At 42.7% G+C, this 15676-nt stretch overlaps 1 protein-coding gene across 1 annotated transcript in view; it reads right to left on the reverse strand.

Moving 5' to 3' along the window:
- Nucleotides 1-421: 421 nt before the first annotated feature.
- Nucleotides 422-15676, reverse strand: part of LOC149216341 (uncharacterized) — a 50658-nt gene continuing 35403 nt past the window's right edge. The window contains exon 5 of the mRNA XM_089391181.1: nucleotides 422-900. Within this exon, the coding sequence (XP_089247307.1) occupies nucleotides 768-900 (133 nt within the window). The 3' untranslated portion in view covers nucleotides 422-767. The remainder of the gene's footprint in view (nucleotides 901-15676) is intronic.

The raw sequence follows: 15676 nt of genomic DNA on the forward strand, positions 1-15676 counted from the left end.
TTCATGAAAATTGAACTCCCCCCAGCTCAACAGAGGCAAAATGACAGAAGGGTCATCATGCATCATGAAGGTGACCACAATTCCCTTATTTTGGTTTGTCATCAAACATAGGTGAAGATTTTGTAGTCCTAGTGTGATCATTGATTAGATGCACAAGAAATATGACTTCAGTTAGCAGTCCTTTGCCTAATTAGGTTAGGATTAGATAGGTATTTATTTAAATAAATTCATCAATGAATAGTAGTAGTTATTTATGTCATATCCCTTCCTAAAATGAATTTTGCTAAGAAGATTCACAATTTTGAATTTTCGGCTATTGTGAGGGACCCACATATTTTTGGAAGAAATACTTTTTTTTTCCGAGGAAAAAATCAAAACTTTTTATTTAGAGACTATAAAAAGTTTTACATGCAATATTGGTCTTAAGCCATAACAGGTGGCTCATTTGTTTGCTGATCTGCTCAACATTTAGGAGCTGCTTCTGCTGTTTTTTGAACCTGTACAGTCTTCCTCCCATTGGAGGCATAGTAAATCTCATGATGAAAACCGAACAATAAGCTGGGGTCTCCTTCAACGAAAGGAAAACAACCCCATACATCAAAAAAATATGAGTTTATAACCCGGAAAGGAACCATAAAAAAGTATATATCTAAAACTGTTTGCTGTGGCTATATACCTGAGAAAACTGAAAAGAAAACTGATAAATATAAAAACAGAAACATATATATCTGCGAAAACTGTTGTCAAAAAAGGAAGATGAACTATAATCAAAGTGACTGTGTATAAGGAGGCAGATTTGTTATGACTGACTGCCCCTGTCTGATCTCTTCTACTGTCCAGCTGCCCATATCCTGTTGTAAACCAGCCTTAGAAAGCTGGTCTGCTTCCTCATTCTTGTCCCTGTAAATGTGGCAGATAGAAAACTTATTAAAAGATGCCTTTAAAAAAGAAATTTCTTCAACAAGAGTCATCAAAATCTGATTTTGACAAGATGCATTTCCATTGACCCAATTTATGACATTTAGTGAATCCCCAAATATCTGAATTGTGTTGATATTTCTGTGAAGAAGCCAGCATAAGAGGTAGCGCAGAGCAGATAATTCAGCATAGTTATTTGTGCCTGTACCCAGCCCAACAGAAGCTTTTAAAGAGTGATCCGGATTGATATGTATACACAGGCCAGCTCCAGCCCTATTGTTTTGGGAAGCCCCATCAAAGAAACCACATGGAATGCCTTCCTGTATGTTGATTTGTTTTTTATTTGGTTTAGGATTTTTAACCTCAGGGGGCGGTAAAGCAGAGTATATGGCAGCTATATTAATGGCAATGACGGAAGAAAGGGTGTCCTTATCTTGGAAAAGACTTTTATTTCTGGCAAGCCATACTCCCCAACAGAAAATAAGAGGCAGATTTCTCAAGTTCCCCTCCGGATGGTCTTGCCACCATTTCCTCCAGGCTGTCTCCAAGGGATCATGCCCCCACTGAGCTTTTATCTTGAGCAAACCAGTGACCTCCTCCCATATCTTTCTTGAAACAGCACAAGTTATGAAAAGATGACTAATGGTTTCTTCTTCAGACTTGCATAGGGGGCATCTACCAGGCCCAACTAAGAACCTAGCTTGTAAAATTTCCCATGTTGGGACCTTCCTTTTTAAGATGCACCAGAGAAAAAGCCTGGCCTTAGCTGGGCTTTTGAGTTTCCAGATATTTTTGGCCCACCAAACCGGTACTCCCCATCCTTTCTTTCCCATTAAGAAAAGGTATCCATCTTTTGGGGAGTATTCCCCTGATTTACTCTGTGCCCACATCAAGCAATCAGGTTCATCTTTTATCCTGACATTTGAACGTTGTAATTCTTTGATGAAACCCTCCCACTCAATCTTCCATCTGACATTTAGCCCCAAATCTACATCATCCTTCCATGCCTGTCCCCATATAGTAGACTGTCCAACCTTCTCCACCTGATTTAATGTTGTAATACCTTTACTATCCAAGTGTCTGAGAAGCCCTGGTGATAAGGCATAAGCTTCATTGCATCCTACCCATGGATCTCTGCCAATCCTTACCAGTCTTCCATCTCCAACTTTCCAAGCTAATCCTTGCTCGATCACTGAAAAGGCTTCCACCGTGGCTTTCCAGATGGCTGATATATTTTTTATCTTCTTATTTTGACTCCGGATCCAGTCTTCCATAGGGATAGGGTCGATGTACTTCCTTTTCACCACCCTTGTCCATAGATTTTCCATAGTTATTAGCCTCCATCCTGATTTTGCTGCTAATGAGAGGCTGAATTCAGGGAGTCTTTTAATGCCCCACCCTCCCCATTCTTTTGGTCTGGCCACTTTGTCCCAAGCTACCCAGGGTAACACTGAGGACTCCTTTGATCCTGCCCATAAAAATCTGCAGCAAATTCTTCTGATTTTCTCCATCACGCCTTTGGGGATCCAAGTCAGAGCGGCCCAATAAACCGGAATGGCTAACAGAACTGATTTAATAAGGGTCAACCTACCAGCTCTGGATAACCATCTGAAGCTCCAATGTGAGATTCTGGCTTCAATCTTTGCGATGAGCCAATTCCAATCCTCTTTTTTGTAACCTGCTGGCTTTAACCAAAAGCCCAAGTATTTGAAGGGAGAATCCAGGGGCTGTATGGGGAAAGGGAATAGATTAGCCATTCTATTCCTTTCTCTTCTTTCAAAATCTGCCACACACGCTTGGGATTTTCTTGAGTTTATCTGCATTCCAGTTGCTTTTAGAAAAAGATCAAAAATGCATTTTAGCTCCTTTAGTTCATTGTAGGAACCATTGGTGAAAATCAATATGTCATCAACAAAAAGAAGGTGTGTGATGAAGAGATTGATTGCTACCTCGATACCCTTTACCTTCTCCTCTCTTCTGGCTTTGTGAATCAATCTACTTAGCCCTTCTGCCACAAGAAGAAACAGAAGAGGGGATAATGGACAACCTTGCCTGAGTCCTCTCTGGCTGTTGAAGAAAGAGGAAGCTGCACCATTGACCAGAACTGCAAAGCTGACATTTGTGATGGAACCCATGATCCAGCTAATAAAGGAATAGCTGAAACCCTGGAAGAAATACTTAGGAGAAGGGAGGTCGATATTATTTGGTTGGTGGAATGTGGGGGCCACCTCCTTACCTCATGAAATATGCACCCCCTTTGGAGAGAAGTTGAATTGCTAAGGTGAGGAGGCCGAAATATTAGATGGAGGGACCCACATGAGGAGACAAGGAGGGAATTATAAATAGAAGAATGGCAGCTACAGGGACCTTTTGACAATTTAACATTTACTTGCACCCAACATGCTTGAGTTGTTTAGCCGAGTCTACAACCGAGATTCTCAAGTGAGTTTCTCATCCCTTGCTTCAGTGGACTTAAAGTGTCAGCACAAGGAGGGGGGTCAATCTCCTTGTGAGCCTCTTCAGCTTTAGTTTCAGGCAATTTCATGGTGGTTTCATGGCAGTTTCCAGGGCGCAATTGGGGAGTACGAATTGCTTGGAGAGGCGAACATAGAGCTGAAGTTTGGCTAAGGTTTATGGGGGAGTATTACCACACTATTTGCTATATTTTTTGAGGGAGAGGTCAACCAAATCTAGGAGGAGTTTTGCTGGAGCAAAGCAGCCATCTAGATGACTAAGTGGACCTACACAAGAGACTTTCCTGGGCACACGTGGGAGCTAGAGGGTGACGATTGGGGGCAGATTTGAGTTGGGAATTTGGGGAATTTTCCAGAAAGGGTCAAGCCTTGGCATTTTATAGCATTCAGGTGGGCCGGAATTACCAGTGAATTAGAGAGTACACTGAAATTGGGGTCAATTTCGGCAGTTGGGAGTAGGCCAAACCCTTCCTAGGTTTTGGTGGGTTATTGGAGAGGAGTCTGGGGTTAATTTCCCAAAATTTTCTGAGCACACTAGAAGAGGGTCAAATCAGCTATTCTTTGCAGCCAACACTTCAGTTTTTGAAGGGCCAGCGCGGAGCTATTGTGGGGGCAACTACCTGGCAGTTGGAGCAACTGATTTAACCATTTGGGCTTTGTTAGCTTGCCTTGGGCAAGCCCAGGTGCATACATTCCGAGCTTCTATTGTACCCCATCTATTTATAAAAAAATAGCTCAGATCAACACAGTTTTTGGAGCATTTCCTAGTGTTTAAGTTGTGTGAAATTTTTGTGGGTATTTTTGCTATGCATGCTTTGTTTATCATTGTTAATTTTCCTTAGGGATATTGCAATGGTATCAGAGCTCACAGTCTTGGCACAGCTTGTGGGAGCAACTATTAGTCTATGACACCAGAAGATAAGCAGAACGCCACTTACAGGAGGCAAAGGTATAGAAGCAGAGAAAGGCAACTACAAATTACTCCTAATCCAGTAATTGTAGGGCCGGAGGTTGAGAGGCCAGATATGGGGGATAATGAGAGAGATAAGATGAGTAAGGAGTTTTCTCAACATCTTTTGAAGGCCACCAATGATTTGTCTAGGCGCATTGATGAACTGAGGTAGCAAAACAACAACAACAAAAAGGGGAAGGGGATTTAGGGGGAAATTCATCTGGGTGAAGGCTCAGGTACATCGCACGACCATGCAACAAATCCACCCAACGTACCCTTTTTTTCTAGCACACCACCCATATCAACCATCCCTGTTGAAAATGCAACAAGAAAATCCCGATTTAATTTTCCCTTGATTAGGAGAAAAATTGTAATTCCACATCACAATACAACTTGTACAAGTTAACTAAGTTAATTTGACTTGGTTCAATTAATTCGAGTTGGGGGTCTAACTTGAGTCATGTAGAGCGTATCCTACTTTATAGGAGCCCTGGTTGAGTTTATTTTGAGTTGTAATTAATTAATTCAATTTAACTAAGTTAATGTCAGTTAAACTAGTTCTACCTAATGGAGGAACTAGTAGGAGGTCTAGTAGTGGGGTGTTGCTTCATGTGTTCAACCAGTTAACTGATAATTCAGCCATAAATAACTCATGCATGTGTGATCTGAGAGTTACCCAGTTGAGATTGGAGTTCAAGGGCAATGTACTATTAGTTGTATAATCATTCAAATTGTACAGGTGGTGCACGCAGTCATAGGAAGGTATATGATGGATTGCACAATTCCAATTGAGGAATTTCCCTAATTAATAGGGGCTAATTACCAAGGAAACAATGCAAGGAAATAGGGACTTGGGCAAGCAGAAAATTGGTTAAGTATTGACCAAGGCTTGTCTAGTAACCAATGAGACAAATAGAGATAGTGCAGAGGTTGCTCGAGCTTGAGCAAAGCATTGTAATCTTCTCATATTTTCTAACTAACGCAATATACAGATAGCAAGGGTTTTTAGTTGTGGTTTTCCCCAGGAAATCATTTTGTAAATTGTTGATTGAATTCTTTCTCTTGTATGCTTCGTGATTTCTTGATCGATTAATTGTTTCCACTGATGAGTAGAGTAGATTCAAGTCTATTGCTTTAGTAAATTACAATTAGCAGTTTGAATCTACAAGGAATTTCTACATGGTATTAGAGTTGAAATCACAATAGAAGAGAAGAATACAAGTTTATCTTTGCAAGTGAAATCGAATTTGCAGCATCATTCTACAAAGCCAACAAGATGTCAATCTACGAATTGAGACTCATATATGCCCTTGAGGGTAGTTCAATTATATTGCTTGGAAGGACAGGATGGAGGCAGTGTTGGAAGACAACGGGCTGAAGGAATTCATAGACAATGAAATTCCTAAGCCTCCAACAACTGATGCTCAAGATCTGGTAGAGTGGAAGAAATGTGTGGCAAAGGCGAGGATGATCATACTAGAAGGAGTTCAAGATCATATTGTCTTGAATATCCATGGGAAGGATACACCATATGCAATGTGGCAAGCCTTGATATACTTTTTTAAGAACAATAGTGACCACTGGAAGTTGGCACTGAAGGACAAGCTTCGGAAGATTAAAATGGAGAAGGGCGACACAATACCACAATACTTGAGCAAGTTCACCTAATGTCGAGATGAGCTTGGGAGCGTTGGTATTACAGTTGTTGAAGATGATCTGGTCAGCCTAGCACTTCTAGGCCTTCCCAAGAGCTAGCACAGCTACTAGGATTCAATAAATGGGAGGGAGCATCTACCAAAGTGGGAGTGTTTGTGGTCCAACTTGGTGCAAGAAAAGATAAGGCGGAACACCAAAGATGGAACCTCATCCAAGAATGATGATTAGGAGAACTATGCCTTGGCTGGAAACGCAAAGAAAAGGAAAGAGAAGAAATCCCAATCCAAAGGGGATTCCAGTCAGGGCAGCAAGAATAGGGACTTGTCGAAGATTAAATATTTTCACAAAGTGTCCACACAAGAAGGCCGACAATAAGCCCTCAGGAGGAGTGGTAGGTGAACCTCTAGCTTCACAATTTGAGTTGGATTTCACCCTCATTTCATGCATGGTGATATCAATTATGGGTAGTGTGTGGTATCTGGATAGTGGATCCTCATTCCATATGATCGACAACAAAGAAGTTTTCAGCGACTTGGAGGAGGACCTCCAAATGCACATCGAGACGGGATATGACGGAAGGTATAGCACGACTGACATTGGTATTGTTACTTTTCAGAGGGAGTTGGGTTCTCTTCTCACATTAAAAGATGTCATGTATGTTCTGGGTATGAAGAAGAATTTAGTTTCAATTTCTATGTTAGAAGACCGTGGCTACGATGTGCTATTTAGCAAAGGAAAGGCTTTCCTTCGTCACATAACCACAGGACAAGTGAAGTGGATCGGGGATCAGGTGAAGAACCTCTACAAGTTGGATGTAGAAACTGTACTGCTTTGAGCACGAAAGTAGAGAAGGTGCAGAGCCGAGACATCGTGAATTATTGCATAGAAGATTGGGCCATTTGCACCATGGAGCTTTGAAGATCATGCAGCAAATTTCTACAGGACTTCCCAAGGGTGCACTAGAGCAGCAAGATACATACAAAGGGTGTACATTAGGGAAGTACACCAAAGCCACCTTTCATGATAAGGATAGTTGAGTGGAAGCAATCCTTGAAAGAGTTCACTCAAATGCGTGTGGACTGTTCTCGACAACCTCCACAGCCAAGCACAGGTATTATGTGATATTTGTAGGTGATTTCTCACGTAAGTGTTGGGTTTTCTTCTTGTAGAAGAAAGATCAGACGTTCTGTAAATTTTGTGAATTTAAAGAACTTGTTGAGAAAGACATTGGCAAGAAAGTGAAGGTTATCTTGAGCAATAAAGGTGGAGAATATGTGTCTAATGAGTTCAAGAAATATTGTGCATCAGAAGGCATTCGACAGGAGTTAATAAAACCACATAACCCACAGCAGAATGGGGTGCTTGATAGGAAGAACAAAATTATTGTGGGACCTTCACGGGTGATGTTACATGATCAGGGTCTACCGTTTCACTTGTGTGCTAAAGCATGCAAAACATTTGTATATGTGCAGAACAAGAGTCCTCATCAAATTCTCGGGATGAGTACACCAGAAGAAGATTTTTCAGGGAAGAAACCAGATGTGTCACACTTCAAGATCTTTGGTTCATCTGTTTATTGTCATGTTACCAAGGATGCAAGGAAAAAGTTAAAACCAACAGCTGAGTTGGGCATTTTTGTGGGGTACATTGATTCACCTCACAACTATCGGGTGTACCTGCCATCTCACTGGATGACATTTGTTTGTAGAGATGTGAAGTTCGATGAAGAGAAGGCCATGAGATGTTCCCTTGAGAGGGATATTTAGTTACATATAGATGAGGAGCTTTTAGCTCCAATGGAAGAACCTAAGGATGATGTGGAGCAGCTACAAGCAAAGGAGAAGAGAGTGGAAGCACCCACTCATGCAGAGACATCCAAGGATGGAAGGAAGCACACCAGAGAAGCTGATAAATTGATACATGATGCTAAAGAGAATGTGGGAGCACCCACATCACAGCGCAAGCAGAGGAGGTCACTAGACTGGTACACTGGCTACATGGCTCTGATGAGTGAGAGTGTACAGACTAAGCCATCCTCACTCGATGAAGAAGTGAACCAACAATTATGGGTTGATGCCATGGTAGAAGAGTGTGACTCCATTATTAGGAAGAGCGCTTCGGAAGTTATCCCAAGTAAATGGTAGGTTCCAGGTAGATCTACATGCTGAAGCAAGCAGCATATGGGAGTGTTGAGAAACACAAGGCCAAATTTGTGGCCAAGGGGTTCTCTTAGGTGGAGGGAATTGATTATGAGGAGACCTTTGCTCCAATAGCAAGCTACTCTTCAATCAGATCTATTCTAGCACTTTCAACGCAGATGGGATGGAAAATACATTAGATGGATGTAAAGATAGTCTTCCTCGACGGCATGATTGAGGAAGAGGTGTACATAGCGTAGTCGGAAGGATTTGAGACCTTCATCAGAGAGTCGCATGTGTGCAGACTCAAGTGAACATTATATGAGAAGTTGATCAAATCTTGCAAAGAGGATCTTGCAAGAGAATTTGAGATGAAGGACCTAGGGTTCATGCATAATTTTTTCAGTATGGAGGTATGGCAAGGAGATGGGGAACTATTTGTCTCTGAAGGCAAGTATTCCAACAAGATACCGAAGAAGTTCCACATGGAGAGCAACAAACCCATGGAGACTCCTATAGCAGGGAAATGGAGGAAGGAAGATGCTACTTCAAGTGAAGTGGTAAAGGCTACTATTTACAGGCAGTTTGTGAGTTCACTTATGTACTTGGTGAACACACGACCGGACATATGTTTTGCAGTTAACCAGCTTAGTCAAACAATTGCTAAGCCAACCAAACTCTATTGGAAGGTAGCTAAACATGTGCTAAGATACCTCAAAGGCACCACTCAGTTTGGTATTTGTTACAAACAGAAAGAAGGAGTGAAGCTGTAAGGCTTCATAGATGCAGATTGGGCAAGGAGCACATCAGTGGGAATCTTTAGTATTGGGTCTCAGCAATTTCTTAGTACAACAGGAAGCAGAGATCAGTTGCACTAGGTTCAACAGAAGTAGAGTACATGGCTGCTAGTCAAGCATCTTGTGAGGCTTTTTAGATGAGGAAGATCCTTGTTGGGTTACTTGGTCAGCAGATCGATCCTACAATGATTTACTATGACAATCAGAGTTGTATCAAACTCTTTGAGAATCTAGCTTTTCATTATCGATCCAAGCATATCAACATCTGGTATCACTATCTACAAGATTGTGTGCAGAGGAGAATCATGTTGTTGCAGTACATTCTATAGAGGAGTAGGATGTAGACATCTTGAATAAGGCACTATCAAGAGGCAAATTCAAGTTCCATAGAGGCAAGATTGGGGTATCTGATAATCCCTTTCTTGTTGAGAGGGAGCATTGAAAATGCAACATGAAAATCATGATTTAATTTTCCCTTGAATTAAATTAGGAGAAAAAATGTAATTCCACATCACAAGACAACTTGTATGAGTTAAATAAGTTAATTTGACTTGGTCCAGTTATTTCGAGTTGAGGGTCTAACTTGAGTCATGTAGAGTGTCTCCTACTTTATTTGGTTGAGTTTATTTTGAGTTGTAATTAATTAATTTAGTTTGACTGAGTTAAAGGCAGTTAATCATCATAATCATGAGACTCGCAGAAACCTCAAAGACAAAAAAACTAGTTCCAACTGATGGAGGAACTAGTAGGATGTCTAATAGTGGGGTGTTGTTTCATGTGTTCAACCAGTTAACTGATAATTCATCCATAAATAACTCATGCATTTGTGATCTGAGAGTTACCCAGTTGAGATTGGAATTCAAGGGTAGTATACTATCAATTGTATAATCATCCAAATTGTACAAGTGGTGCATGCAGTCAGAGGAATGCCTATGATGGATTGTGCAATTCCAATTGAGGAATTTCCCTAATTAATGGGGGCTAATTCCCAAGGAAACAATGTAAGGAAATAAGGACTTGGGCAAGCAGAAAATTGGTTAAGTATTGGCCAAGGCTTGTCTAGGAAGCAATGAGACAGATAGAGATAGTGTAGAGGTTGCTCGGGCTTGAGAAAAGCATTGTAACCTTTTCATATTTTCTGACTAATGTAATATACAAATAGCAGGTGTTTTTAGTTGTGGCTTTCCCCAGGAAATCATTGTGTAATGTGTTGATTGAATTCTTTCTCTTGTATGCTTCATGATTTCTCGATCGATTAATTGTTTTCGTTGATGAGTAGAATATATTCAAGTCTATTGTTTTAGTAAGTTACAATTAGCAGTTTGAATCTACAAGGAATTTCTACAATCCTCACATTTGTAATCTTCTCATATTTTCTGACTAATGCAATATACAAATAGCAGGGGTTTTTAGTTGTGGCTTTCCCCAAGAAATCATTGTGTAATGTGTATTGAATTCTTTCTCTTGTATACTTCATGATATCTCAATCAATTAATTGTTTCCGTTAATGAGTAGAATACAGTCAAGTCTACTCTTTTAGTAAATTACAATTAGCAGTTTGAATCTACAAGGAATTTCTACAATCCCCACATTTCTAGCATCAGATACTGGAAGGTCATAGGGTAGGAGGAGATGCCCATGGAAGACTATTTTGTGGAGTATCAGTTCTATGGGCCTGATTTCAGAGAGGTAGTCATCTTCAAGGACTTTTGTCAACTTAATGGAAACAAGAGGAGCAGGGGCGAAGTAGAGGAGGCTATGAACATGGCACTGATTTACAGCGCATGATGGGGAGGTTATTCCTCCCAAATTTTGATGGCTCACCTAAGAGCTCGACCAGGGCATGGGTTGAGAAGCTAGATGTCTACTTCGAGCTCAACCAGATGACAGAGCTGGAAGCCCATGATTGGTGGTTCCATGGGTTGACCACAATGAGACATGCGAGAGTTACGACCTATGAGGATTTCACTCGAAGGGTTCTAGAGAATTTTAAGAGGAAAGACCCAGAGGAACACTTTGGAGAGCTGACGCAACTCAAGAAGGCAAGGAGTGTTGAGGCCTATATCTCTGCGTTTATGAGAGTGTCAATGATGGTATTAGATTTATCGGAGGCTAAGAGAGTATTCATGTTCTTGGAGGGGCTAATAGAACCGCCAAGGGGCTTGGTGAGGTCCAACAGGCCCACCAATTTACAGGACACAGTTGGTAGAGCCCAGGACTTGCAGGATGCTCTACCCAGAATCAGAGTGCAGATACCCCCCAGACCCGTGTTTCAACAGAAGGAGAGAGACACTAGGGCCCCACCACAGAGAGACACCCAAGGACGTGGCCAATTGGATGATGAGGCTAGGAGGGACCTCCGTGGGAGAATGTTGAGCCATGGGCACTGGGGCATCGGTGTAACAAGGGCAAGGCCAACTTCATAGAGGTTTTTTCTCACAATGAGACAGAGGATGATGTGGAGGAGGAGATAGATGTTGGAGATGTGGGTCCACCTATGGCGAGAGGAGGAGGTAGGGGCCCACCACCTCTAGTAGGGGGAGCCGCTTTATTTTCAGCAGCAGGAGTAATCGCTTCATTTTGGGAAGTGTCGAAGTACCTCACCTTGATGTTCAAGGGAATGGTACAAGGGGCAACGTGTTTCAGTACTAGTGGACAGTGGGGCTACCCACAATTTCGCAAATGCCCAAATGGTGGAGAGGAGGGGAATATGAATAGAGTCCTTTGAGAGGTTATCGGTTTTGTACTAGGAGACTGTACAATGAAGTGAACCAGATACATCCCTGTGATGGCAGTAGTGATGGGGAGCTACTCTACGATGGACCACTTCTTTGTGGTTCATGTTCCCAACGCCATCGTAGTTCTTGGTGTGTAGTAGTTATATTCACTTGGGCGTGTTACTACTGACTGGAAGAAGTTGGAGATGGAGTTCATGGGGCATGATGGGAAGATGGTCTTATTGAGAGGCATGCACTCATACCCTCCACAGACAGTGTCAGCACACAGGATGGAGGCTGATTTGAGACATGGCGATATAGAGTGGGCAGTCGAGCTTAGGATATCTGATGCAGGGGGTAAGCCCCAACCACCACATCCATATGTACAAGCTATTTTATACAGGTACCCAACAATGTTTAGGGACATTCCGCCGGGACAACCTCTTGACAAGTGGTTTGAGCACACAATTGAGCTCAAACCAGGAGTGCAGGCAGTGATCACGACCCCATACCAACATCCCAAGGCTTATCAGGATGAGATCGAGAGGGCTATTAATGAGTTGTTGGCGTTGGGGCATATCAGGCCCAGTTATAGCCCTTTTGCTTCATCAGTTATCCTGGTGAAGAAGAAATATGGCACATTGAGGATGTGCATTGATTATCGGGCCCTTAACAAGAAGACGTTGAAGAATTGGTACCCCATTCCTCAGACTGGCGAGTTGATGAATGAGCTTAGAGGATCTAAGTACTTATATAAGATAGACCTGTGTTCGGGGTATCCCCAAGACAACATTTCACTGCCATTATGGGCATTTTGAGTTTCTGGTGATGCCCTTTGGGCTAACCAACATGCTAGCCACATTCCAGTCCTGTACGAACCATGTATTCCGTGGGAAGTTGAGGCACTATGTCCTTGTCTTCTTCGATGACATATTGATCTATAGCAGGACATGGGAGGAGCACCTGCAACATCTGGAGGAGGTGCTCAAGATCTTGGAGGGGCAATAGTTCTATGCTAAGTTGTCCAAGTGTGAGTTTGGGTTAACAAATATGCTCTATTTGGGGCACATCATTGGAGAGGATGGCGTGAGGGTGCATGAGGAGAAAATTCGAGCCATCTGGGATTGGCCAGTTTCCCGAAATGTGACCGAGTTGAGGGGTTTTGTGGGCATATACTCTTATTACAAGAATTTCGTGAAGGGATTCTCACAGTTGGTGATGAGTAGTTGCCTAGTATTGGCGCTCCCTGAATTCACCCAGGAATTGACCTTGGAGTGTCATGCATTGGGTGAAGGTGTGGGTGCAGTACTATCACAAGGTGGGCATCCCATCGCTTTTGAGAGCAGGAATCTCCTTCCACACTAGAGGCTCTACTCGATTTATGATAAGGAGATGTTGGCAATTATGCATGCATTGGCCAAATTCCGACAATACTTGGTTGGAAATAGGTTTAGAGTGAAGACTAATCACAATAATCTTCGCCATTTTCTGGGGCAGAAAGGCCTCAATGATAGACAACATAAGTGGGTTTAGCAGGACATAGACCTACGATTTTGACATAGAGTATGTCAAAGGCAAACATAATGTGGTAGCAGATGCATTGTCTGTGAAAATTTCTGAATCTACACATCAGAAACCCTACTGCAATCACTAGTTTACCATCTCCTACTTGTTTTTCCATTCAACAAGTTACTTAATTATTTAAACAGCGATGAAAAACACTATTGCAGACTACACTATCATACAAATCATAAACCAAAATAAATATGAGACAAACACACAAGGGACACCGTTATTTTTGGTCAAACATCCCAGGCAAAAACCTAATGCGGGAAAACCAGTGCAACAACTCTAAGGGTTTTCTATTATTAAGTAGTAGTTCTGAATACAACTTCGGATGCCCTCTCAGCTATCCAGTTAGAGAGTGAAATATACTGGTAGAAACCTAAGTGAGATTACCTCACTTCACCCAGCGAAATCCCTTTGCTTCGGCAACCAGACTGACTATCCCCAGCTACAACTGTGTTGCCCCTTCGAAGTAGCTATGTGGGCCTGCGTGCAGCACACTAGGACTCTACGTTAGCTCTGCGCTGCCTCCTCTGCCTCTTGTAGCTCTGATGTCAACCTTCTCAGCTAATCCTGCAGCTCCCAGCTGAATTCGGACTTCTGCAGGAGGGCAACTCTTCCCCTGCGTGAAGCAATGCATGGGCCCTCCTGGCCCAGCGTCAGCTTCCCTTGGACTGCGTTGCCTCCTCTAGCGTTTCTCTGCCTCTCTCTGTTGTGTATTTGGGGTCCTAGAGAAGATCCTCCAACCCCAACTATCCTTGCCCCTCTGTTGCAACTCAGATCACCTGTTCGACTTTCTCAGCAAACCTCGCCCCAAAAAAATCGAACTCACTGATCAATCATGGTGTGTCTCCAACTGACCCTCAAGCCCCCTCTTATACTTTTCTTGTTGATGAATCAACGGCTGAGATTAAGTCCCTAATCAACGGCTAAGATTAAAACAGATGTGATCCTCGTCACTTAGAAGTTTCTCACCCTTATTCTTATTAATACCCATTAATATTTTTATTCTCCTAAGTTTAGACTTAGGAACCCATTAAAAATATTAATTATTTTAATAACTCCTCATCTGGGTGGAATTTCTCTAAACGATTTATGGGTCTTGGAGATCTCATGTGTTCTAGCCCCTCCACAAAATTTTAGAGCTAGAGCACATCCGATGCTACTCAAAATCAACACTCCCTCTTACCAAGGAATGTGCTCTAGTAATACTTCACAAATAGAAGCATCTCACTGATCCACTGCATTAGTCCTCTATGCTATTGATGCTTGGGCTGATGTACTTCATCCACAGCACTGTTGCAACCTGTACTGCTACCCATGACATTGCCACTATCATTGCTACATCTGTACTGCAGCTCCCTCTCAAAATGTTGCATCATGTTGCCCATAGAACTGCCACTACTAACTGCTAAGAAGCAACTGAAACTTCACCCAAAAACTGACATGTTGATCAGTATGGATGCCTCATGATGCTGAAGCTACCCCTGCTGCTAATCTGTGCTAACCCTCTGCGCTACTGCAAACTACATTGTGCCTCTCACACTGCTACAACATCTACCCCGTTGCTTCATACTTTGGCACTCTAGCTCTGCCACTGTTGCTCCATCACACCTCACACCAACTGACACCCGTCATTTTGCTACTGTCGTTAAAGGATCCCATAGTCGTATGTGATCCAAGAGTTTGGGCACCTCAAGGATCCTACCCCCCAATGTAGTCCTCTCGACTACAACTCCATGTCGCCCCACCTCTTTTCCAAAGGCGCATGAGCACTCATGGCAGAATCGTCATCCTTGCCTTCCCTGTAAGATTTCACTGCAGCAGCCTTCGAGTCACAAGCCCTTGCCCTTCTTCCGAGGGCATTGAGTGACAAAATGTCCAAGTTCCCCACACGTGAAGCATCTGACCTTGGAAATATCCTTTTTCTTCCTCTTTTGTTGCCCTTGTTGTCCCGATGATGCGAGAGCTGCATCCTCCTCCTCCTCCTTCTTGACCTGGGCTCCTCTGCCGCCACTCCCTGCCTTGGTCAACCTCCTGATATCTTCTTGTCGAAGAGCTGCCCACATCTCCTCCCAACTAGGGAGAGAAGCTCTGCCCAAGATACTCTGGACAAATGTCTCCCAGTCTTCGGCGACTGCATTCAGGGTAGTCCAGACCATGAACTTAGGATCTGGTGTAGACCCCACGAAAGTCAACTGGTATCGAATCCCTTGCAACCTGAGGAGGAAGGGATTGATATATTCTCCCTTCTGCATCTGGTACTGTCTCAATTGATTTTCTAATAGCATCTTTTGTTGAACGGAAGTCCCCTGGTACAAGGTGGTTAACGCCTCCCACATCTCCCTCATTGTTTCCTTCTCACCGATGTGTGGGACCACATGATCTTTGACCCCGTCTAGAATCATGCACTTGGCCTTTGCCTGGGCCTCCTCATACTTCTTTAGCGGATCAACGT

Source organism: Pinus tabuliformis, chromosome 1_1 (genome assembly GCF_031772625.1).
Source record: "Pinus tabuliformis cultivar Carrire ecotype Pingquan chromosome 1_1, CPIR1, whole genome shotgun sequence".
NCBI lineage: Eukaryota > Viridiplantae > Streptophyta > Pinopsida > Pinales > Pinaceae > Pinus > Pinus tabuliformis.